The sequence below is a fragment of the Aquila chrysaetos genome, chromosome 17 (assembly GCF_900496995.4).
Source record: "Aquila chrysaetos chrysaetos chromosome 17, bAquChr1.4, whole genome shotgun sequence".
In the NCBI taxonomy this organism is placed as follows: Eukaryota; Metazoa; Chordata; class Aves; order Accipitriformes; family Accipitridae; genus Aquila; species Aquila chrysaetos.
In genome coordinates this window covers 12,522,925-12,549,770 of record NC_044020.1, presented here as the reverse complement: position 1 = coordinate 12,549,770, position 26,846 = coordinate 12,522,925, and the positions used below count along the sequence as shown (strand labels likewise).

At 43.0% G+C, this 26,846-nt stretch overlaps 1 protein-coding gene across 1 annotated transcript in view; it reads left to right on the top strand.

The window, feature by feature from the left end:
- Positions 1 to 26,846, top strand: part of NINJ2 (ninjurin 2) — a 64,281-nt gene that overhangs the window by 8,321 nt on the left and 29,114 nt on the right. The window contains 2 exon segments of the mRNA XM_030040902.2: positions 6,922 to 7,050; positions 7,052 to 7,108. Coding sequence (XP_029896762.2) covers positions 6,922 to 7,050; positions 7,052 to 7,108 — 186 coding nt within the window.

The window sequence follows — 26,846 nt, the reverse complement described above, 5'->3', positions numbered from 1 at the left end:
ACGTACTGACTTGAGCTATCCTCCACATGCTTTGCTTTTAAAACACTTCTTTGCAAATTATGTCTTTCACGGTCTTGCAGTCATTGCTGCTTGAGTTTTCTGCAGTTCATCAATACTCGGGGACAAAGCAGCCCACTGAGAATGATGCTCTAGGTCCTGCCATACCAAATCTCTCCCTATTTTTCTCCAGTGTCCTTAGGTGAGGATGCCCTTTCAACGTCCAGTTTGCCAGAAGTCAGTAAGCTGCTTGCTTTGTAAACAGAGGAATAACCTACTCAGGCTTGCCCCTTGTTTGACTTTGTATTCAATGAACATCAAGCCAAACATCAGCTAGAATGCCTGACCTTAAAGACTGAAGTTCAGTAAGAAACACTAAGATCTTGAGGCAAAGGGTTTCATATTACTGGCTCCTGTGTCTTTCATTGATTAGACATTTTCCAACTGATAGTGGGTTTCAAGGTTTATTTGGAAGCTTTGTCAGGAAGGCAGAGATGGGGGAAGGGAGAGAGTAAGCAAGGCTGAGGGTTTCTTTTATATTTAGTGTGTGGCATTAAGATGGGAATAAACAAAGGTGGCAGAGGGAATGCCATTAACATACCATTTCCAGATCTACCCCTTGGCTTATTGTTGGATCAGTTCTCTGCAGCAGTAGGTGGGGAGATGGGGGTGGACACTGGAAGGGGGGAGGGTACAAGAGAGGGAATTTGGGAGTTGTTCATCGTAGAGGATTTGTTCACTTTCTGCAAAGTGTATTCAACCCCAGCTGAAGGAAATGGGAGTGATCTGAATATTATGAATCAGTCTGTATGAATAATCCACGATTGTGTTCGAGCTGCAAAACTGTCTTTTGGAAAATGGCATACAGGTGAAATGCAACATAGGGAACTTCGCAGTGTTTGTCCACAGCATGCAAAATGCGCCCATGGCAAGATCTGCTGCCAGGGTCAGATTCAGGAAAGACTCAGTTCAAGCAGAGAGGAACACCAGGAAAAGTACCAATACAGAAAGGGGCAAGAAAGGGAGATCGTTATTTTGCCCAGTTCCCAAGGGCCAGGTTCAGAGGAGACTTCCAGAAGAAAAGCAAAGGAGCATGTAAGAGAGAGTCTTAATTAGATGAGCTTTCCAAGCTTTACCCTGGAAAATGGCTTTCAAAACTGCCAGGCACAGCAAGGCTGGGAAATACTGCTGAGGCCAAAGTCAGATATGGACCAAGGCCGTAAGCACTGAAGTAAGTAGAAATATCCACAAGGAAATTTAGATAGCAGCAAGTTTTAGGTTCAGAAGTATCACGGAAGATGTTTTGGTAATCACTGGAGGACTCAGAAAAAAAGTATGTATCATGACTCTTTTAAAGGCCATGCAGTGTTAACAACTATCACGTAATGGGGGGTGTGCCTGTGTGTGGGGGCACTCATGTGCATGCCTCCTGACCCACTGGTGTTGAAAAAGCTTCAAAGGTTTTTAAAAGTATCAGACTGTCTTGAACTAATGAGACAAAAAGAGAGCATGAAGCAACCTGTAATTTCTGTAGGCTGTGGCTGAGGTGTTAAAGAGAGGGGGTGTATACTGGAATGCACATAACCCTTTCCTAACCTCTCACACGTTCCCGTGTAGAAGATAAGGATTGACATCGGAGTTATTTGTCCACTTGAGCTCTCAAAATGCTCAAAGAAGTGCCAGTCAGGCTGTAATCCGACTGAGCTCCCTGTTTCTTGAGTGATACCTTCTCCTGCCAGGCCTGTGGTTAATTAATGTTCTTAATTTACCTTTCCAGTGCAGATGTTTGACTGAGGAAGACAAAATCCAAGAGTTTAGTACCCAGGAAGGAGTGTTCAGGCTTCAGAAACTATTCTCCAAATGGGACATGGTTTCATTACTCCAAATCCTTCCTTTGAGAGCCAAAGCAAGTCTGGGCTGCTAAGATTTCTAGGAATTATCAGTAGCTGGTTACATGAGCTTCAGCTGGTGCTCAGGAGGTGACCTTGGACTCTCTGCAGCCTGATCCACCTTTACTTTATTCTCACTCTCACTGTGGCTTACCACAACATTTTAAAAAGTAGAAGAGTGGTAAAAGAATCTTTCTTGTCTAGCATCTGTCCTGGCCTTCTAGTGGGAAGTAGTGATTTTCTCTCAAGGACAGACAGAAAATTCGCACTTAGTCAGACCCCACAAAAATTACAGTCTGTGCTCCAGACTCCTATTATCAATCCAAATACACAGAAGATTATTTCTCCATTATTTCTCTCACTTGCACCCCTATGACCATTTTCACCTGTGCTAACGCAGACTGCCAACAGTTCAAAACTCTCCAATAATTCAATGGGAAAGAGTTCAGAGAGCAACAAGAGCATTCAGAGATCTATGAAATATAACCTATGAGGAAACTGCAAAGGAATTTTTTTTTCCTAAATGTAGAGAAGACTGAACAGAGACATGATAGCAGTCCTCAAAAATGTAAACGACTGCAGCAAAGAGGAAGGAAATAATCTCTTCTCTCCCATGTGGAGAGGATAAGAATAACAGGCTAAAATTGCAGCAGGGACATTTTTTGATTAGATATTAGCAAAACCATTTCTAGCTGTTAGGATGGTGTTACTGAAGCACTGGGATAGGCTGCTTTGGAAATCTCCACATCTGGAACACTTTCAAAGCAGGCTGGAGCAATGTCTGTGCTAATGAGACAGGTACCACTGACCCGCTGTGCTCCTGGAGCAGAAGGAATTGGTGACTCCTTAAAATCCCTTCTAGCCTTGCTTTCATATAATTTAATGATTCATTGGATAAGTACATGATCATTTATCACCCTCTGGGAGAATTTTAGAAGTATTACTTGCATCTTTTTGTTCTTTGTCTCCAGAGCCTTCCTTAAGATTTTTACTCTTCCAAACACTAGGCTATGCTCTGTGGTTCTCTCCTATAAAAGGTGAAGCTAGTCCTGCCAGCCAGGAGCTATACCCCTACCATTAATTGGAAAACAATGGGACCAATGCTTTTAAAGAAATTACAAAAAATGGGCCTTTGGCTACCTAGTCACTTGCCTTCACTTTTGCAGCAGCATGCACTACAGCATTGCTGAGTTTTGCTCTTCAAAGACAACCACCAGTGAAACACAGAAGACAGGACCTGGGACAAGACTGGTTAGCAGAGTCAGTCCCTGGCTGTCACAGGCAGCCATAGCAGGTAATCCTTTTGGTAAACTCAGCAAGCTACATCTCCAGTCCAGTTTGGTTGCTTGTCCTTGCTACTCTCACTGGCTGGATTCTCCAGAACATCAGCACTTAGGCAGCCAAGAACCTTCCTCTAGTTTCTAACCTAGCATTTTTCTTGGCCAGTTTATTAATTAGTTCCTGTGCTAATGTTGCATTTCCATCTCCCTAGAGTTTTCCAGTTTAGTGGATTTGTAGTTGGTGTCAGTATCCCTCTTGGTTTTCACTCTGCAAGGCTAGACAAGTCAAGCTCTTTTCACATCCTCTCAGAGAATCGGGTGAATGCACCCGTAACAGATCAGTAGCACACTTCTTTCCTGATATAGTGAAGAGGTGGCCCAAAATTACAGGGTGGAGAAAGGGTGTCTCAAACCCAAAACCAAACCACTTTTGTAACACAAAATCAAGGCCTGGGAAGGGTTAAGAAGTGAAGTTGCCCGGTTATTTGCTCTATCAGAAGTGTAGTCATCCTACAGAAATTCTTGCAGTCTTGGTTATGGTTCTCTCTTGAGTATCACAACAAACCTAAGAGTGGTGGGGAAGAGCAATTCTTGCATCAGTCTTCACACAGCATGGCCTACTTTCTGCTGCCAGCAGTCTCTACTGGCTAGTGCTGAAACGCAAGAATTGCAGCTCTTCTTCCCATGTCCCCTTTGCAGAGGCCAGCCCCGCTGGTGGCACCAGCACCGCAACGCTCTGGTTACGCATTCAGCAGCAATGCTGCTTGAACCGGCTTGTCCCCACCCTTCTCCACTCCCAGCTGCTTTTTCCATTTCCCGCCGGGCGCCCTCCCTGCTGCCAGCGTTAAGTGTTTGTGCAGTTATGTGCAGAACCAGGTCAGGGATCTGATCCCAGCCAAAAAAATAGCCGGCAAATGTATTTTTTTCCGGCTGGAAGAAGTTCTTCTGTCTGGTTTCTTGGGTGGCTGCACAAGCACTTTGGCTGGCATAAGAGGATGGGGGTGGAAATAAGCAACTTTGCCATGCGTGCTCCTCCCAAGTGAATGTGGCTGATCCACAGAGCCTCCCCTCCACTCTCAGCTAGCGTGGGCTGATCTTGCAAGGAAAATCACATACTTGTTCTTCGTCATGCCCCAGATGCTCCCCACCCTCCTTTCAAGGAACACTGCTCTTTCCCCAACTGTCTCTAGTATGCATTACCAGAAAGACTCTCTAAGCAATCAACATCCATTAGAACAGCCAGGTTTTGGAGGTCTCCCACTTGTCTTGCATTATAAAAAAGGACTGGAAGAAAGTTTGGGGGCTGTTGAGTCTAAAACTGGTGAGTGCTGCCACTCTTGTCACACAATCCCTTTTAGAATTTGGGCTGCATTTTCTATGCCTTAATCTTTGGACCATTACAATGGTGCATTCTTGCATCATAATTAACAGTTACTAGAAAGATAGTTTGAAAAATGTGGTTCTTTGTAATTGCATTTAGTAACAAGTAAATCTTAATTATAACTGTGTTCACTGAGGCACTCCTTTCTTGGGCAGCTATTACAATTCAAGTTAAAATAAACCCACTCCCCACTCTTCTCACGTTTTTTGGCTCTGAGCTTTGCTATTAATGACACAGACAAATAATTTCCAAGAGAAATTTTATTTTTTGAAGTTTTCTCATTCTAATGTGTTTGGCTCCAGACAAAGGGAGGATCGGCTTCAAGGGAGGCCGATACAGCCATTATTACTAATACACTTTGCAGAAAGTCTCTTTCATGTTATCCTGGGAGAAGGCAGTGGGAACCTGGTTTAACTGAAGTGTCTACAAGGACACAAGGGTTACTGTAAATTTTGACTGATTTCTGTAGGTATTCTGAGGACATAGTGCAAGATTATTACTCTTTGCAATACTTCTCGGGAGAGTGTGTAAAAAAAAAAAAAAAAGCCCCCAGCATAGCATTTAGATATACTAAGAAAAAATAGTTTTAAAAAGGCACATTGTTATATATCATGCAGTCTTGCCTGAAATTTGTACACTGGTGATATTTGTTTATCTACTAAATGAAATGATAGATACTTCATTCCTGTCTGACCACTAGAAGATATTTTGGACTTGTTTTTATGCTTATGGCACATATAGGAACTCAAAAAACTTTGGCCAGACTTCATGCATCATTTGCTGGAAGCCTGTTCACAAAGAACCTGCACAACACAAAGTCCTTTTAACTCCCAGGAGCGCCTCAACAAACACAGCAGACACTAGCCAGTATAAATTATCTATTAATAAATGATATTTATTTATAAACTGATCAACCACAGCATCTTTTTATAGACTACACTAAGTAAATTAAAACAGGTAATTATCTATATTAACATCTGTGCAACAGTATACTTACAGGGAGCTTTTAGTTAACATACAGATTCCCATCAGGAGAGCAAGTCAACAGCAGCAGCAGATGGCTGCATTTTGGGTTAAATGCTCCTTACATTAAAAAAACAGAAAAAGCCAACAGGTGCTGAAGAGTAGCAATGAGTAGCCTCTTTCCCCTCACCTCCATTTCCCTGTAGGATTCAAACAATCATGTCAGTGATAACCACCCACAGGGATATTAATTTTCATTCAGAAGTAGGAACCATGAGGGTGGCTTTTAATTGTAGAATCAGCCTCATGGTTCCTGATGGGCTTTCAGCCTTAGGCCAAACCCTAAGGATGAAATGAGCTGTATCCTAGCCCCTGCTTTCCTGCATGACACTAGCCCAGTCCCTAAACACATCTCACTGCTTCAGCTCATACATCTGTAAGTTTAAAAAAAAAAAAAAAGCTGTTTGAGAGGAATGCAGAGAGGCTAAATTCATCAACACTTTGAAATGAACTTGCAGTAGTAAGCACTGGTATTTTCATTGCAAAAGGAGGCCTTTTGCTGGGAAACATCAATGCAACAGGATCATCTGCTGACAGACTTGTCAGCACTTTTAGTCAGGTTGGAGTACTACAACATACATTTGGCTAAACTGTTTAAACAGAATATATTACTTAACATAAATTTTCTGTGCTACTGTAACTATGGAAATTGTCCTTCAAAAGCCAAAAATGCTTACCTGATCTGCAGGTAGTACAGAGTAGCAGAGTTTCTCTAAAATCTAGAGAATTACGCTGATTTTTCTGCCTGAGGATTCCACCTAATAATGACAACTTATTTTTCTACACTGTGACTTGATTCTGGCTTCATACATTTCCATTCCAGTGTCATTCGTAACTGCTTTTAACTTAAGCAAAAAGCAAGATTCGATTTCAGCTAAGACCAAACATATCAAATTCAACTAAAAAAAGCGTTGGGGAGGGGAAAGGAAGGGCATTTTGGCTGGGGAGAAAAACGAGAAGAAGGGACTATAAAGAGAGTAAAGGGCAAATTTTATCTGAGATGTAACAATATCTTTGCAGCAGTAGCAGCAGCGGTTAGCTGGCACAACTTTCTGGACCTAATCTCTTCAACCATTAGTTTTTCATCCGTATGCTCTGCTGTGCGCTGGTGAGAGAGGGGGAGATTGGGATCGCTGCTGCGGCTGCACAGCCCATGCCAGGAACCTCTTGGTACACTGGCTGCATCACCGCGTCCCAGCCCAAGTGAGCTCACGAGGCTCAGCTGGACTCGGAGAGGTAACACAGACACGTAATGAACACAACTGTCACGGAAAGTCTAAGAGGGACACTTGTTCCACGGACTGCGCGGACAATGAGGAACTGGCGTGCCACCCCCTCTCTCTCCCCCCAGCTGATGCCAAGGCAGGCGGCCGGCCGCCGGCAGATGAATAGCAGGTCTGTTCCAGCAGCTGCGCGTCCTGGTCCAGCGAAGAGAGAGTCTCTGGGAGCGCAGAGTGCCCTGCTCCGTGCGCCGTCTGCAGAGGAAGAGACCTGGGGGCAAAAGGATGGCCTCGGAAGGGGAGAGCATCAATCTTCAAGTGAGTCTAGCTCGGGGAAATACCCGTGGGAGGGAGAGGCGGGAGGGAAGATCCCCGGTTTGGGGGAAATATCCACTGCTCCTATCATTCGCTTCTTAGCTTTGGCAGCCAATTTCACTTGAAAACTCAGTGCTGCTTTTTCCCTCTGTTCCCCTTTGACAAAAAGCTAGTGGCAGGATCTCTGCCCTGTTCTGCCAGGAGCTGTTATGAGCCTTTTTCCAAAAGAGTGAGGGTAAGAAGAGGGATATTACTAAAAAGAGCTGCTTTGGGGGGGAAGGAAGGGCAGCAGGGGCAGAAGTTAGCCTTCAGCTCTCAGAAGGAGGCAGCACATACTTTACAAGCTGCAAAAACTTGAGCCATTCCTCATCTCACAAAGCCTTGCTCTGTTTGGCAGAAAGTGCTCCCAATCTGGAGAGGAGGAAAAGAAATAAATACAGCAAATGCTGAGGGAGCACAGAGGCCAGGGTTTCCTATGTAGGGTTTATAGAGAAACAAAACTTCTTGGTGAAGCTCTCCCAGTTCTCTCTGTTCCTTTTCTGAGTGTTTGTGTTTTTTTAAGAAGGGTGTTTCTTGTGCTCAGCGTGTGTGCTAGGAAAGGGCAACTACCCAAGGGTTTGGAAAAAGAAACTTTTAGAGATTAAATGGAATCAAAAGCACAGATCACAAACACCCATCAAACTTCAGAAGTTCAAGTCCAGATCCGCACTTCAGACAACTCTGGAGAAGGGAAGAATATGAAGCATTGCCCAGGGCACAGCTTCTAGCCCTGAGTAGGTAGGCAGCAGGGTCCAAATTTTGCAGCCGATTTTTCTGTCTTTAATGGTCTTTACCATCCTTAGACTTGAAAGTGGGGAAGTCTATCTGGGATCTCAATTTTTATTTCTTTGGCCCATGTCAGAGAAACTAAAATGGAAAGATTTGTGCCCTTGGAAATAACCAGGACAATTATCCTTAACTAGAAAAAAGGACCGAGACTTCCTGATCGTGCAGAACGTGTCTCCACTGACATACGAGGTGCAGAGCAGATTTTTAAGACCTGGGAACAGTTATGCTCAGATAAGGGACAAGATAACTGAGGAAGATACACAGGTAGCTGTCACAGTTTGTGAAAATGTACTCTATTTAGAACTGAGGAAGAGAGAGGTTAGGCTTTCTTAGAACTAGGTAATAAGGGGAAAAATATAGAAATCAGTGAGCCAGGAACTGGGGGCAAAGGGCAAAGAGGACAAGAAAATTATGCTAAATAAAAAGTCAAATTAACTCCTTGTATATTAAATCATTCCACCCAATGGAAAGTTTCAGGTCTACTGTGTATTTGAAGCCCAGGTTTCATAGATGAAAAAAATCAGCTTCACCAATTAAAATACTGATAAACTTCTGAAAAATCTGGGGTTTAGATTTTTTCTCTTTCAACCCATCTTGAGATTAAGTGAAGACCAAAAGTGATCCTCAGCATCTTCAGCCTTTACAATACTCAAATAAATAAGCCCAGAAGGTCAAAGGTTCCTTGAGTTACAAAATTGAGAAGAGCATACCTATCTGTTTCTAGAGCAGGAAGGTGTGGAGTGTTTCTATCCACCTCTACACAGGTTGCCACAAGAAAAATCATGCTACTGAGATTTTCTTTGCAACACCTTACAGGGATTTCATGAAGCCACCAGACAGTACAAAATATAGGTGAATGCACACAGATTCCTGTATGCTTATGACTGGGAAATACACAGTGCTAGCAGGGGAGAGAAAGAGCATTACATACGACCACATAGTATGACAGATGCACTCGACCCTTTAACAAACTAGTGGTAGTTTGGTTCAGGCTCCAAAGGAAGTAAAGGCCTAAGCCGTAAATGGGCCAAGAACTCCTCTAGTTTCAGTCTGTTCTCTGAAAACCCACAAAGGAGCAGAGTGACACAGTGAGCATCGATGCATATGAGCTTGGAACACCGATCATGCGAGTAACCCATGAATAGCGGGTGGCTTTTCCGAGACTCATTTACCGAGCAACAAAGAAAGTTGTGGGTACAAGGAGTCTCATGCATACCTTTCCCATCGCATGGAATTTGACTACAAGCCAATCACTTTATTCCATAAATATGACAGGCTAAGTTAGCCTTCTTTGAGCTCTCCCGGCTAAGCAGCCTGGCTGCATGGTGGTGATCTCCCTTTGAGCTGGGACACCTCTCGAGGTTGCTCTTCAAGGCAGAGAGACCTTTTACCAACAGCAGATCTTTGGTAAGCGGCCGATATCATGCATAACTTTGTAGTATGGTAGCTTTGATTTGTGCCTTGGTAACTTTTATTTTGTCCTGGTAACTTTGATTTGTGCCTTGGTAGTTTTGAACCATTGTTCAAATGATTGTGCTGTACAGTAATAGAGTGAACCTTGCCATCAAACTTTGTTAAGTTACACTTTTACAATATCATATTAAAACCACTTTCAGTAATAGCTTTGATGGTGATTCTTTAAGCGATCTAAATCACCCATTCGCGACAAATCGGCATAGTCGGCAGGATCCTAAATCAGGATTTGTGGCGCAGAGCTGAGACAAGCAGAGGGTCCTGGCAATGACGTGACTTGACAAGTGTGAGGTGAAGGGAGGAGCGATCAGTGGTGGAGAAAAGAAAAGAAGTCTTTCCGTTGAAAGTACATTTAAAAGCCTCTTTTGAGTTCCTGCTCTGAGCACTGAAGGCAGAGCAGGTGTCTTCTTGAAAGTTTCCAGCTGTGGGTTTATGAAGAGCTTGTGGGAATGTGCACTGCACGCTCTGGAGTGGTAATGCATGACTCACTTCTCCTCAAAGAGCTCCTGGATGGAGTAGCAGAAACAGTCATGGAAGTTAACTATGATACAATAGAGAAATAGGGATTTTTATTTATAGGGAGAGGGTCCTGTGCCTGAAGCAGTTGCACAGTACCTACTAGCATTTCTTCTACAACATTTACATGGTCAGGCTAGACAGGTAACAATAGAATGAAAACAATGTGAGCCTCTGGCCCAGCATAGGAGAGAGCTGGAAGAGGCAATCAAGATTTAAGAAGGCTCTAAGGACAACTGCTCGGGCCCCAACTTTTTTGCTTATCCTAAATCATGAGAACAGGAGCTCACTCAGTGAAATTGAAAGTCTCCCTAACAAGAGACTCCCCCAGCCAGCGTGTCATCAGCCTGTGGAATTTGCCATCTCCTGGAGCAGGTTAGAAGGTCAAATATTGGAGCAAGCACTGAGAAGAGGTCGGGAGGTCCAGTAACAATATTTACAGTTATGCAAGCTAAAAAAGGTACTTTCAAATCCCATAAGCCAATAGCAGGATAAAAATAAATATACTTTTCAGTTCCCTACAGGCAATGGCACAATTGCTGACTGCAAGCGGTATCCTGAATTAGAGAAGTTATACACCAACTGTCCATAAGTGAGACCAAGGACTGCTTTTTAAGAGCAAGAAGTATCTCCCATTAATCCACTTTGTCCCTCACAAAAATTCTCTTGTTCTGTGTGTTTCAAAAGAGTCTGTTTTCCAGTTCTGACTTCTAGGAAGACCAACAAAACCTCAAACTGTGCACACAGAGATGCTAAAAGGAAATGGTACTGAAATGGAAAAAAAAGCCACAAGGCTGTAGAGCAGCCTCACCAGATCTGTGCCAGCTAGCCAAGTGCTAAGACAAAAGATAAAACTTGAATTAAAATCTTTTAATTAAAAAGATTAATTTACCTATTAAAAGATAAAACTTTAACATGAATTAATTTGAATGATGCATTTTTCTTCCCAGACATCTCTATTTGTGGCTTCCAAGTGAAACTTTCACCTTCCCCTATTAAGCATCTGCCATTGATGAGAAACAAGGCAGGCAGACCAGCAACATGATGAGATATAACAGAGTACATCCTGAGACAAATGGGATCAGAAAAATACGTTTGGGATAGAAACAAATAAAACAACCCAACAAGATCCCATCACCAATTTCTTCTTACTTCAGGAAACAAAGATTTATAAATTAGAATAGGAAGTATGGCTTTGATGATAGTCACATTCTGGCTGATTTATCTGCACTTCTTTATGCTATTATTCCCCCTGGCTCTCGCTTCCAACCCTTCCATACAGATTTGCAGGGGGCAGAGAGGAGGAGGGAGCCATACAGGACCGTTCTTTTCAGCAGCAAAAGACCCATTACATCTGTTTAGCTGTGTACCTCAGCTGCTGCAGTTCACGATCTGGCATCTTAACACAACCCTGTTTCATCGGTGATTTAAGCTAATGTACCAGACTTTGAATGGGAGCAACTGAGACAACATCCGTTCCACCACTCCCACCACAGCGGCAGTAACCAGGGGAAAGTCTGTGGACAGCTGAAATCAGTAACACTCACACATTATTGCCATGGCTAATTCTGTCAGAGCCCCAGATGAATATTGCAGAATGGAGCAAAGATTGGGGCTGGTTCTAAATGGCTCCAGAGTTTTATTAGGTTTGGATTTTTATATTTTCTTATTCATGAATGGCTGTTATGTTCTGTATAAATGGGTGTTTAAGGGATGTGCACCAGATGAATGTCATCCATATTCGTGTCGCAAAAAAAGCTATATATTATATGTTGCATCTTTCTTTTTATAGTTTCTTACTCTTTGGTTTAAAAAATTTACAATCCCCTGGGATGAGTAGCAGAAATAATACCTCACCATTTAGGCAGTCACTCATACATCAAAAGTAAAAAGAGTAAACATAAAATAATAATTCTGGAAAATGGACCCTACACTGAAATTTTTTGGCAGAAGCTATTTGGTGAATACTTTGAATGCAAAATACATCTGTGGAAATAAAGACAGGTTTACAAGGAACTTGCAAGGGAAAAAAATTTTAAATAATTGGATAATTTACTTCCAGTGCTCAGTTTTTGACCAGATCTACAGCAGGAAGATTTTAGACGGGCAGATAAATAGCATTAGCTATAGGCCTGACAGTGGGGACTTTTCCAAAATGCCCACAAAACAAATGGAAAGTCCCACTTACCACTGTAAATCCCATCTCCCACATGCCACTTTCAGTCTAGGCCTGATGAGGCGATGCAGGGAGTGTGTTCTCAACTGAATTAGACTTTTGGGTTTGTGTTTTTTTTTGTGGCTGTAACGTGTGCCTTGAGGCTGTGATGTGCTTACAAGTTCTTGGCTTGGGCACGTATTTGCCTGCTTCTGCAACAACAGCCAGCTTGTGCTTTCTAGTGCTGTAAAACCTTTGCTCTCCTTTAGCAATTTCCTATAACAGTGACGATCTAACATTGCCAACTGAGCAGTGTCCCTGCTCCAGTGGACTTCAGTAGCATTATCTGGGTTCTGTAATTTGGGCCTGGATAATGACAATCTGCACTGAGAGAGAGAAAGAGCCTTTCAGAAAGAAAATCACAAGTGCTTCAGAGAGAGCTATTCCTGTGATATGCCTGTATCGTGTGTGCAACTCAGCCATCAAGAGTTTGAAGAACTTATCTCACTGTGTTTTTAACTAAAGTAACCCAATTACTGCAGCCCCTGAAACAGGATCCCTCTCCCCACTCCCAGGAATGCACTTGGAACTGCCTGTGCCATTCATTTGACCCTAGTAAACCTGGTTCAGAGGGCTAAACTCAGAGAAAGCTAACCACTTTTTGGCAGGGTTAATGCCCTGGTTTGCTGTCCTGCAGTGGTTCTCGGGAGGATCAGACAACTGCCAATGACTAAGACTGTGTGGCCGTGAGAGCATGTAGAGGCAGCAGGATCTCTCCTTCAGATCAGTTAGCTGAAGGTCCAAGTCTGGGTGTAGCCAGTGGAAGAAGGATGGAAGACCCAAATGTAGAAATGATTGCTCTCACTAGTGGACATCACTCAGATTGCAAGATTTTGGACTGCTACTTGAGAGTAAAGCCTTTACAGGGCTAGCTATAGGGTTAGGCAGAGATTCACCATGCCCTAGTTGGTCAAAAGACAGGTGTGAAATAGGATATCACTCTTAGGAGTGAGAATGATCCTATGCTTTTCTCCCCCAGCTGCAGGGACGTGCAAGTCTGCGTAGCATTACCCACGCTGGTCCCAGAAACTGATAACACTCATACTAGAAGACAGACAGCACGATCAAAACACGCTGAGAAGAAGACTTTCTTACAGCCAGTGCTAATTGGTCCTTTGTTCTATAGTCAGATGTGGCATTTCTCCTCTCCTCTATACATTCCTCCTGCCCGCTTTACCTGGACACGGCCAGCCTTCCCACTTAGAGTGAACATTCACTTATCGCCTTCCCAAACACGGGGATGGTATTTTCTTATCTTGAGAAACTGGACCCCAGGTTTTAGGGTATCTGGGGAGAATGAGGAACATGTGGAGTCAAATATACCCTTGGAGTTATCCCATGGAAATCAGCAGCCTTACACCGGAGGCTGACCTGGTCCCTCGCGCTCCACCTTGTTGAGGGGTGGTGAAAGAAAAGTACCAGCATCTTTCTGAGAGAGGGAGCCTAGTCCCATGCTGTGCACTGGGCAGGCCATGTGCATTGCGAAGCCCTGCATGTGAAGGCAGAGAAGGGAAAGGGGGCAAAGGGGCTGTTGATAGAGAGCATATCAAATAGTAAATTAGCCTGACTGACCCATCGGTCAGTGAATCCGCTCTCACTCCAACAACAGGCATGCAGAGGCCTCCCACAGAAGCCTACAAGGGACTGTTGTTAAATAGGATTCTTCCGCTGTGTTTAGGGTTAGGGTAGGATTAAGATAACCCTGCAACAGAAAGAAAAAGGCAACGATGTTCCGTTAGAACAGTCATTTCCTCTGATGTATCTAAAAAGTTGCGTGGCAGTGCTATAGGTTACAGAAAGGAGGCCGCGCTGCCCGAGGACACTGACCGCAGAGCACTCAGACCCCAGGCCCGCTGAGGCAGAGTGCCGTACGAGTGGTGCTGCCTCTTCGGCCTCACAGGGACGAGGGATACCCAGACCTCCCCAGGCTCCATGAGGGGCTCCGCCTGCAATTGCACATACGTCCACAGTGACAACGCATGCCGGTCTACAACATGTGGCACAAGACATATGAGTTTCACCCAGAGCTGGGGCTGCCGTAACAGTAAATTATGGGACTTTTTCTCCCACTGCCTTGTAGGGTTGGTTCATTCCAGACCAGAGCACACAGCACCTCACCTCCATGTCTGATAACTATAGCAGAGCCAGAGCTCGTGTCACAGCTAGAAACTGTCAAAAGTTGCGAGGGAGGGGAAATGGGCTGTGTAAAAGCAATCTATGGAAGCCCAGACATTTCTGAAGGGGAGACTGGGAGGGAGAGAGGGAGTCATTTGCATCGGTGGGTGCTGCCACCTCCCCTCAGGTAAAGAGAGAGGACCCCGGAGGTTGGCAGCTACAAAAGCTTATCAATAATAACAGATTTCTGTGCCTACTTTATAAAGCTCGTACAACAGAAGCAGGGGGAGCAGAGAAGGAGCAAGGCCCAGGAGGCATGGGGTCTCCCTGAGGGGGTGGGAAGGGGGTGAAGTGGCACAGGACCTGGGGTGACAAGATGGCGCGGGTGCAGCACTGAGGGCCGAGGGGATGCTCAGGGCTTTGCGTGGTGGGGGCCCTATGTCCCACTGAGAGCAGCAGCAAGTCACCGTGGCTGCACCCCATCCAGGACAGCCAAGGACAACCCTCCGGCCGCCCCTGTGCCACATTGCCAGCCCGGCTTGGCCTGCTTGCAGCACCCACGCATCAGCCACCAGCGGGACCCCTTTCCCCTCGTTCCACCACCTCCTCCTCAGCCACCACCTTTAGGGGCACCATCTCTCGCTATGTACCTGTTTCACACATTGAAATACAGATACGTCTCACCCACACTTGTACCTTGCAGATTGGAGCGCATGAGGAGCGGGTTTTATTTAGTGAGTAATCATAAACCTGGTTATGGTGGTGGTAACACGTGGTTCTCCTGGCTGGCCAACGGCGAAACCTCCCAGTGAGACGTCTTTGTGAGTGGGAGTCCTCTGCCACATGAAATACCTGTTAAACCACAGCTAAATCAATTTTTGTGTCTTTTGTCAAAAAGTTGCTTCCCTCGGTTTCATTCCAGCCCATGTCTGAGAGCTGAACCACACACTTGCTTCTCTGTTTGTCCTCAGCCAACAAACATACAGCACCTCTGCTCATTTAGCTGCTAAAAATGAAAGCCTTCAGCCCAAGTTACCATTTCTCAGCCCTTCCTGAAAAATATGTATTCATTTGTTATGTTTCTCTTCTGAGAACCAAAAATGGGCAATGCTGCATGCATACAATAACCACACACAGAAGTAGTGAGCTTCTCCAAGTACAAAAGGGTGCACGGGCATTTTCACTGCCATTTCTCCATCCCTGGCTTGTGAGTCAAATGTTTATAAAACTCTCTCTGAGAAAAGGCAATACAAGAATATTGTAATCTAGACTGCCTCGGGTATGTAAACATGTAACAGAAACATTTGAATTGGACACCAGAATGATGGAAGAGCCCATGTGCAGATGCTGCAAGATTCACATCACCAGTTACCATACACCTTGACACACTCCTTTGAACCAGGCAAGCTATAATTCCTTGTCAAATTATATGAATCAGATGTGTGACTCTATAATTACAGCTGTGAAAACCATTACACTCAGGATCTTAGAAGTTTCTATCCAAAATAACCCTTGGGGAAGAAATTTCTCATGAAGCTGCTTAGGTCAAGGTTCAGCGAGTGCTGGAAATTCTGGGGGAATCCTGTCAGCAGGTTTAGAGAAATGAGAACAAGAAAATGAGATGATGTACTGGTTTGTGAATTGTTCAGGCTCTTTTTTTTTTTTTCTTTAGGTTTTTAATTTTTGCAAATATTTATGCATATTTGCAGGAGTTTTGTCTTTGCACTCACACAACTCCAAATGATATTTTGGGGGTCTTAAAAAAAGTCCCAAATTCACCACAGACCTTAGTTATGTGAGAAAAATAACTGCTCCTACCAATATAACAAGAGCCAAAGGGCAATCAACCATTCATCTCTAGCCTATGTTTTACTGAAGGAATGTTTCTGCAGAAAATAACAACACAGCAATACTTTGTAGTCTCACAGGACTTGTGTGAGAAACACGTTCTGCTGCCCCTAGTTCTCCAAGCATTTTGTAAATATCAGTGAGTTTAATTTCACAATCCCCATATGCAGCAAAAGGTATTTTCCTGCCTATTTTACAGATACTAGGTCAAGGCAGAGATGGTTAAATGACCACTGGTGTACCCGAGGACACACAGGTAAAAAGTGACAGAAGCAGGAAGGAAAGACAGCATCTCTGTTTGGATGGGTGGATCACCATGCAGCAGCAATGTGTTCTGTGGTTTCATTTCTACTTCTCACTGGCTAAATTCTTAATCTCTGGGTTTTTTTAAGAAATCATTAAAGATTGTTTTATTTAACCATCAGAGACCACTCTGTTACTTCACACAATGTAAAGAAGAACATTAATTGAAGCTGTCAATAAGAGAACAAACACAATTCCTTCCCTGCTGAATGTAACTTCAACATCAATTGGAAACAAATTTCTACACCCTTTCAAAAGTTCAGGCACGCAGCTGTGTTTGCACCTCTTTCTTGGTAGAGCTACAGTCATGCTCAACCATGTTGGTGTAAGAAGCAAACCCCAAAGCCAAAGTGAAACAAGCTAAATTATACTAAACATAAATTCTGACTCAGAATGACCATACACATTCTTGATGCAACTATTTTACTTCAGGTTTGCACCTTTTTTTAGTTGACTCAAGATGAAATGTTTCTGCATGTCGCTGTGTGATTTCAGGCTGTGGCTACACATTTTTTGCTGACTGGAGCTGAAGCACTGAAGCGGGGAGGTTCATTCTCATCACCACCATCAATTATTATTGCTGCCTCAATGCAACTGCTCAAAGTAATCACTCTATCAAGACTGTCTGGGCTAGGAAACCTCCATTACTGAGTGTCTAAACTAACCTAGATCATTGTGAAAGAAATTGTTTAGGGAATATGCAATTATGCCTTCTAAGGAAGAATTAAGTCCCCTGCCTTCACAAGTCTGGACAGAGACAGAAATAGCAGCTCCTTTAGATAGGTCTTCATCCATCTTATTGCAATGGGATAATTGTTTGCATTCTTGGATATTTCTTGGCTGGTCATGTTAGCTGAAGATCTAGTTCTTCTGGGATGATCAGAAGACCATGAGATATACAATCTGGGTTCTTCTTAACTTAGACGTAAAGAATAAGGAAAACAGATACAAACATAAATACAATAAAAATATTCCTCCATAACATAAGCACCTGGGTATTTTTCATCTTTTGCCCATGGTGATACCTTGACTGGCAATCCACACTGATCAAAGAGACATCCAGCAAGAGATTAATATGCTACAAGAAAATATAATATGCTGCTGTTTTCTTTTAACAGAAACAGATTTGAACTCCATCTTCATGTGCTAGATTCTTGGGAGCTGATTCTGGACCAATTCCTTAGCCAGCCCCCATTTTTGGCATGTGGCTGTGAAAAAGTTGCCGAAGGGAGTTGTGTCAAAGGGCTTTTACTTTGCTCTTAATGGCTCCACGTACAGTCTGAAGGAATCTGAAGCGCTCACGAAATGTGGTTTCCCCTCTGGTGTTTGCTGTTCAGCTGGCTCAGCAGCTCAACCATTTAAAACCATTGTGAGTGGATTTAGCACTTGTGAAATAATGCTGGCCTATTCAGACCCAGAGAGGGATGGGCAAAGTCCACCAGCACAATAAAAGCCCCTCTTCCCTCCTTCTCAGATGAGGAGCCAGGGTGCAACAGAGTTTGAGGGAGAAAACTTATTTTGGGCCTACCAAATTAGAAAAGCTAACACATGCTCAGAGGAGGCAATATCTTCAGCATCCCAGAAAAAGAAAAAAAAAAAAAAAAAGAAAACACACACACCAAAACCCAGCTACTTAAGTATAGGAAACAAATCATGACAGAGAGAGAAAAAAAAAAAAGAGGAGTACAGCCCCAGAAGCAAGCTCCAGCGGGGTGTGGTCCACAAAATGACAGATTATGAATGCTAGGAAGCCAAATGGGGGAACAGATACAGAGAACTGAGAGTCCTGGTGGTCTCTGTCCCCAGAAACAAGAGAAGATGGAGCTCCCCACTTCATCCTAGCCTGAGCTACTAAGTATAGCAAGAGGTGTGTTTCATCTCTGAGCTGATCTAATGCTCAATTATTCTGCTGAGACCATGAAAAAAGAGAGATAACTAAAGCCATCTCTGATGTGGACAGCATTGCAGGCACGCTGTAGATCTGTATCTTTATGCAGAGATTTGAACTCAGGACCAGGCTCAGACAGGCTACTCAAGAGCAGATGGTAACAGGTCTTGGTGGCTACTAATTAGGTTAGCTTTTAGTGATGTTGAGCTGAGTAGCCCTCTGATTCATTTCCAACCCCCTCTGCGCTACCTTCAGCCACAAGCCTCCAGGCATCACCCTGAGTTACTGAACTAGGTAGTTTACAGTGTTCACTTTTTTGGGCCATGGCAAAATGGCAGTTGTCTTATGGATCCCCAGGTGGGGGAAAGGGCTCGGGGTTCGGATGTGGGCCAGCGTGTTGGTGAACTCAGGTGTTTACAGCCAGGGTGGAGCAGGGTCGTTTTAAAGCGCTTCCTCTTGCCTCACTTGCACAACGTACAAACAGGGACATTATCTCTCCTGTGGGAGCGACTGACTCAGATGCTTGGCCAGCTGCAGGGAAAGGTGTCCCCGTAGCCGCCAACAGCAAAGAATAGCTGAAAAATAAAAAGATGCATCGCTCTGTGGCTGCAAATGATAACAATACATTCCTCTCTATTCTGATCCAAAAGCAATTTTTTTCTTCCTTTGTTCCCCTCCCTGTTTTTTCCTATCTGATGAGAACTTGTTTCTCAGCTAGGAGCCCAGCCTTTCTATTATTGGTGTGCCTAACAAAATTTTTATATTTCTCCCATTTTTTTATTTTACATATTATCAAATGACTTATGAAAAGTAAAGTTCAGCCAACTAAACATCAAAGGAGTTACGCAAGAGCAAGTAGCACTGAGCTGTACCATGCACCCTGTACAGTTAACCATGTATGTCCATGGACTTGATAAATCTGTTTATGAAGTACGTTGTGGGTATATACTTTTGCAGATCTGGCTGGAGCAGTCTGAAAGGATACTGCTCCCAGTGGCTATACTTCAGTCAGAAGACACTGTCTCTAGCACTATTCTTGACCTCTCTGATAAATAAGGGGCAGTATCTAGCAGAGTAATTCCTCCAGCTATATCAGCCATTTCCATACACACGATACATTTGTACCCTGCACATGACAAAGTACTTCTTCATTTGTTATCATCTTCTCAGTAGGCATAATTGTAAGGTTGATTCAGCAGAAATGAGAGCAACACTTGTGGGAAGTTTGTCTTAGGACCAGCAAAATACACAGGCTAAGAGAAGGCTGTGATTTACTGATCACAATCTTTGTATGGAAAGATCTATGTTCTTTGAAGGCCCTCTTCTCCTCCTGGTGCATTGTGAAGGGCAGGTAGGTCTCTGTGACTCCTCTTGGTTGTGCTATAGATAATATTCTGTGGGCTCAAAACTGTGGGAATATTGTATCTGTTACCAAGCAGTATTCAGTCTGCCTTTTGCCCAAGGCACCTGTATTACGTATACAATCAACGCTAACATGTTGATACCTGCGAGCAGAGGGAAATTCACATTCTGTACTCAAATGCTGCAGGAGCTGAGGTGTTAGGAGGACGTATGAAATTAAGGTAGGGAGGGCAGGGAAGGAGAGGACAGACTTCGCAGTTACATTTAAATGTAATAGGTGTAGCTGAGTGAAGGCCTTCAAGATGGAAGATTGAAAAGGTATCCTTTGAGGCAGTATTTCTTCAGAAGGTAGATTACAAGGTAAAAGGTCTTCAAAAGGCCCAACGAAAACAAGACTGTTCGGTGGCAGGGTCAAGAACTGAGGAGAACAATTGTAATGCTTTCACTAAACATTTATCTTCCTCTCAGGTAGGGATAAATACAGATTAAGAGTCACTGGTCATGATAATCATATTAATAGGTGGAAAGAAGTTTCTTTTGCCCGTCTTCTCTAGTCATGTCAGCAGCAGCATCAGAGTGTCAGGGTGTTCAAACAGGATATGAGAAACTGTGAATAAGAAAAAAGGGGCAGACTGGCATTTGGTTTTGTTTTTTTTCAGAAAAAAAGAGTGAGTGCACAGAAAGGCACCACAAAACCGCTTCATAAAGCTACTGCACAACATACTGACAATAAAGCGGAGCTGCTCCAACAACAGTGAGCTCTGCTGGGGGAGGCAGAAACCAGAAAAGGAACAGTGTGATCAAAAGTGAATAAACTATGAGGATAAACTCCTCCATCACTTTGTGCTAGGTATGTGTAAATGTTTCAATGCACAACTAAAACTGGGAGCTAATATGAGCTACTTCTCTGAGCCCACGCCAATTAATGACCATCACAACCACTATGGCGCTCCAAACACAGGCACCCAGAGCCTAGTCTGCCCCACGTGGTTCAGGTTTTTTTTCCCTCCTTCTCCCTAACTCTTCCATCCCTCCTCAAACATTCAGGAGTTCATTTGGACACAGCTTTTTGGCTACCCCCTTATAACAATCCAGCTCCCGTACAAAACGCATACTGAGTGAACCCCACTTGAAATCCAGAGCATTTGTTCTGCATCACTGGTTCCCACTTCTTTTGTCCCTTGGTCATCTTGAAGTGAGAAACTACAGGATAAACACCAGATACAGTGACAAAGAAATCATAAGAAACTTCGGTTCCTGCAAAATTTTGTTTCCTGCTCCAGAAACTTACATGTTCAGTGGCTGAATGTGAATGCGTTTCAGAAGAAGACTGTATTTGCAGAATTTGGGCATTCAATTGTCAGAGAAATGGTTATTCTGCTTTAATCTCCTCCCACTCCTATTCTGGCCCAGAGGCATTTGCTTCCCCAATACAGTCTCCTAGCAAGGCCTCATTTGCTACACCCCTTCCCAAAGGTCTCTCAAAGCAATGTCTACCCAGGAGATCTCTGAAAAAAACAATTGTCACTAAGGGGAGTTGGGCCTCCCTTTAATTTCTGCCATGCTGTACTATAGCTCCTCATTATAAAGTTAGCTCTTAAAGGTTCTTTGTCTCTCCAGGGTTGAAAGTTGCTGACTGAATGTCTGGGTCCAATTTTCCACCAGTCCTCCTTTAACTGGCCATTCTCAGCTATGCAAAGTGTTTGCATAATGCTACAAGATCATTCACATCAATCTTATTTAACATTTTGAACCTCTTTTGCAAAGGGGTTAATGAGAAAACAAAACACAACCTGTATAATCAGTCACCAGAAAAAAGTACCAGCCTAATCTTTTAATATAGAGCCCGAACAGCAGTTCTTTTCACAGAGGGAGGAGGAGTGACATTTTTTCTAATCTGAGAATGTAATTCCCAGGGACAGTGTATGAGAAAACAGCAGTAATCTACAGAACACCCAGGAACAGTTGTTGAAAGATTCCCAGGGTGTTACTTTTGGCAGGACATCAGGTTCCAATAAAACCTACTGAAAACACTAGACTAACAACAACAATAATAATACTATTTTACACAGATGAAGTGTCTTTCATCTAAGGGCCACAAAAGGCTTCTGCAAATGGTGGACAAGCTCCTTGAGGGGTGGTAAATGAAATTGATGCTCCATAGATGTTGCCACTGATTCACCGATTTAGAAGATAGGTTATTGTGTACAGAGTGTTAGAGGGTACAGAAAGAAAAGAGTTAACATGTATAGGCAAGCTTGGGAGCATTCTTTGTAGTGAACTTGCATAAACATGGTAACCTATTTTTTAATGTTTTTAGTAAATCAACTGCTGACATTCCACATACACAATTTGAGCACCTGTACACAAATCAGGTAACCAAAGATTACATTGTGCAAATACACAAAGTAGTAGGTGAGTTCATGCACAGCTACTTGACTCTAATGTGAAATTCTATATACTATGCTTGCAATTCCTGCTTGGCATGCTCTTGTAAGTTTTCTGAGACCAGTCTGGGACTTTAAAAATATATATAACCATATATAAGTACATGAAAAGTTAGGGACTAGAAATAAGAGATTGGTGTAGACCACTTGTGAACTGCTAGAAGTTTTGGATCCAGACCCACACTTTGCACTGTTAGCCTATCTCTTCGGGGGAACCATTCCACAGTGTGGCTACCTTTCACAAAACCCAAGATGCTGCATCACTCTGGGCCACATATGAATCTCAGCCTATACTTTATAAACCATACTGTGAAGATGTTGCTGGTGGTGTTATAGTGGCAAAATTTCCAGTGGAAATACAGCTTCTACTGCATCATTAACAGCTTTTATGGCTTAATTGGATTGCTTACAACTTTTTGGCACAAGTATACTATCAAATGTTGCTACACTGGCCTTACCTAAGTGACATTAAGAGGACTACACATATTGAGATAAGTGGTTCCTTTCCTCAGGGTGTCTCAGTGTGTATTTCACATGAGGATTACATCTTGCTCTTTGTAGCCATTTCCAGAGTCAACATTACCCTTATTTCCCAGCCCAGCACTCTAATCATACAGCAAAAGCTGTTGAGAAGTCACTGTCTGTGCCCCGAACACACAGACACACGAAATTCCTACTCACTGTTTACATGAAGGAAATTACGCGAAACAAGTCATGTTTCCTCTGTGTCATAAGGGTAACAACAATAGCAACGAAGGTTTTGTCATGACACCCCCAGTCTAAGGCAATGACTAACAACCAGAAAGATTAGATATCAGGATGATCTAATAGCCTGCTGTTCCCAAAAGGGGGAGGTCCTGCTCCTCTTCAGCCTATGACCCTTTGCTCCCTCCTTATCTCCTGCTCCCAGAGACACATCCCACCTTGTCCTTGTGGTGGCATTTGCCAAACACTTCTCACAAACAATTCAGCTCATTAAGGGTGGAGAAAATGGTCTACTTTTCTTTTCTTTTCTTTTTTTTTTTAATTTAGCTTGGCTTAATGAGCTGAATTGGCTCAGAACCGGGTCTTATGAAAGCAAGAGTGCAAGAGAGTACAAGACTCATAGCAGGAGCATTTGCTCTGGACTCTTAGATCACCATAGCTACAAGGTGTAACCCTCAGAGTTATGCAGAAGATACTCTCTTGCCGGTAGTTTCACTTTTTCATATGGATGAGCATTGCTACTTTCTGAGATAATTTGGTCGTCGGGAAGGGGATTAGCAGAATAATTGGTGTAATTCAGAAGTTGTCTTCGGCTACCAATGCAGAAGAGAGAATAATTCTGGCCTCTTAGAGCTGTACCATACAATACCACAAAAGAACGAAGAGGGGCAATTAGAACTGATGACACACAACTGGAATAGCTTTTATGGGTTGAACATACCGTGATGGCAAGGCATCACAGCCACTAAGAGCTATGTAACGCTTTACTCACTATCAGATATACCCACATGTCTTCCCTGTGGCTTGAAACAGCATCTATCACTAGGCTAAAATGTACAGAAGCACACCAAGCACCATGAGTCACTGCAGAATTCAAGTCCATTTTCTCCATCTAGTTTTGCTTGCCCTGGACTTGGAGGGCACCTTGTCAGAATCCTTAAAGAAGCTTCAACACCACTCCCACTAGAATGTCTTCACCTCCCCATAAATGCATGTGCATTTGCTCCTTTCAGCCCTCAGTTTCTGCACAGAGACAATAGATGTGTAACTGCTATCATTGGACATAGGTTAAAAGTTTACAAATGGGTCTTAGCAGCTGTATTTGGAAGCTAATTTCTGAGAAAGTGAACTCTTCTCATCTTTCCAGATTTTGGTTTTGAACAACCCCATAGTTATGGTCAGAGATTAGAGAGATTTTTGTGGTGTTAAAAGAATGGTTTGGAATTTCTTGTCCAGCCATCTGCCCTCAAAACTTAGCAGATGACTCACTAGCACTCACCTCCATTTGTTACTGAACTAAAACTTTTATCTCCTCAGCTTCTTGTAAAGTTCCACTCTGTATCTTTTCAGAAGCAGAGCCTGTTCTAATATGAAAGAACAAACAATGTGGGAAGTGCAACTCAGAATTCAAGTTTTCAAAAGTGCTCATGTTAAATTCCGGCTGAGCTAATATGCACGTATGCACAGAGGCATTTGCACGCATAAATCACAGCTTGCTTACATCTGGCACATGCAAACAGCACACTGCTTGGCACACTGTTTAAATGTACTTCAACTACTGGACTGCATTCAGGTCTGCAGATAATTTTGAAAAAGTTTCTTTGCAGTCACGAGACACAAAACCTTACTATTTTGCTGATATTCTTATGTATCAAAGATGCTCACTGTTGCCTGTTATTTCCTGATGAAACTTCTGCAGCCTTGGATCCGTGGGATTATCAAAATAGGTGCTTTTCATTCTTGGGAACTAGAAAAGCTATCTCCATACCCCAGGTGTTATTTGTTTACCCTGCACAAGTTCGGAGCAACACTTACAAGCAATCACAGTTCGTAAGTTAACTGCATAGTTTGACCAAGGTCCAATTTCAAGTAAAACAGCTATCTAAAGCAGCAAGTAGTTACACCATTTTACCCAGATTGAATAGTCTATTGCAGTCTCACAGAAGCCGCTCACCATTTTGCTTGCATATTCAGCCCCAACTATAGAAGATATGCCCAGAGAAGTCCAAGCTAAAAATATCAAACTGGTGCCACACCTAGATTGCTTTTACCACCTTGTACCAGATTAAGTGCACATCAGGTGAATTTTCCAGAGAGGTTTGTGAAAACCCATTAGTCAGTACAATGTTGATCACAGCTCTTTAAACTGTACTTTTTTTCCCCTGCAAGTGGGTCAGATTCCTTCTGGGTCCAAAATGATAGCTTTTGAGAAAGGAATACTTTTTTTTACTCTTAACCTGGAAATTTACAATCTGCTCAGAACTGCTTTTGAGTTATGCAAGTCCAGATCTGTATTTCTTTCATAATTGTCTACCATGGTAACAAATAGGGCAGCGCCATGTCTGGTCCCTCAAGCTCTGTACTTGTGCCAAAGATAACCAGTTATACTAGCATAATTAATTTTGATGCATTAATAACACAACAGCTTTTGTCTTTACTAGCCAGCATATTTGCCAGTAAGATTTGGCAAACATAATTTAGCAAAGTCCTTTCCTCTGTTAACAGGGAGAACAATCCCTGAGTTTAAAGACCAGGGGAGGAATCTTCATTTAGGGAGTAATCATCACTTTGTAACTCCTGCAAAATTCACACTCGAGGCTCTGATTTAGTTATATACTATAACTGTGGCTTGCTAATTAAGAACAACATGGGTATTAGCCTTTCTTCTTTTAGGTTCTTAAATTGCTGATTTAAAACTTCTCTCAGTCTGAGAAGTATTTCTAAATATCTGAAGTGTGAAATAGCAAGGACATTTGCATCTCCAGCCAAACCCACAGAGGTTGGAAAGAAAGGCATGATTTACATTCAATACCTCAACCTATAACCTGGAGGACATCTGGAACTCTTCAACACCAACCTCCCCTCTATGAAAGGGGGGCTCCTCTCCTGTGGGTACAAAGCAGATTCACCTTTTGACTGCATTTGTTGTCACTGCGGGAGCTTTAGCTTGAGGTTATCCATTCCCTCCTATGACTTGTATATGAGACAAAGCAAGCAGTACTCTGGAGATATGTGAAGTCTTTCTGAACTCGTTTGAAATCTTGTCTTGGTCTTTCACTGGAGTACCTAACAGGTACCCTGCTTTTCAGCTCATGCAGGTTTTCCCAAAGATCCCAAGACACTCTCTATTTATTGTGAAGTGCAAAGAAAAGAAAATGGTTTCTCCATCTTACTTAAGAAAGAAATAAGACTTCACTTTCAAATTCCAAAGTAGATTTCAATGAGCCCTACTTATTTATCAGTACCAGTAAAGCTACTCTTGTGGTACAAAGAACATAATTCACAAGGTTCAGTCCACCACATATGCTGGATGTTAGTCTAGTCCCTTACAGGTGGAGTTTGATGGAGTTTAAGAGTGCTTCTGAATGGCTGGGGTCATGGGATGATACCTCAGCTTGATTAAGACAACATTTCTTCTGATTGCATGTTATTAAGAAAGGTGTGATTAACTTTGACTTCAGTAGTCTGTAGAAATTTTTTATTTTCCTGATTCCTTTAAGCCTGAACTGGATTTGATAGCAGTTTTTAATTATGAAATTTGATGCCAACTTTCATTCAGTTTCATCAATAGCCTTGACTTTTTTCCCCCAAAGTTTCACTTTGTTCAGTGCTTTATGCTACCAAGACTTGGTAATCCCTTTGTAGCTGCAGAATTTCTCTATAAAAAAAGAAAAAAAGGATTAAAAGCACACAAGATCACTTGCTGTACCAAATCAAAGCTTTCAAGAATACATGGCAGCATGGAAAATGTGCGGAGATGTGAGTAAGAGGAGATGAATGATAACCCTGGAGGCAGTGGCAGAATGCAGCATATGCACAGGAGCACAGCACCAGTAGGGGCAGGCCTGGGGGCAGACATTACGCAAATTAGGCAACCATGTCCCCGTCATGAGGGGTTCCACAGGGAACCACGTGACCCTTTTCCTATTGACTTTGATGAAGGGATTCTGAAGGTAGATAGTTAAATCATTTCAGCTGGGACATCTTCAATACGGGGTAAAACATTCACACTGGAATGGTATATTCTTTCTGCTTCCTCAG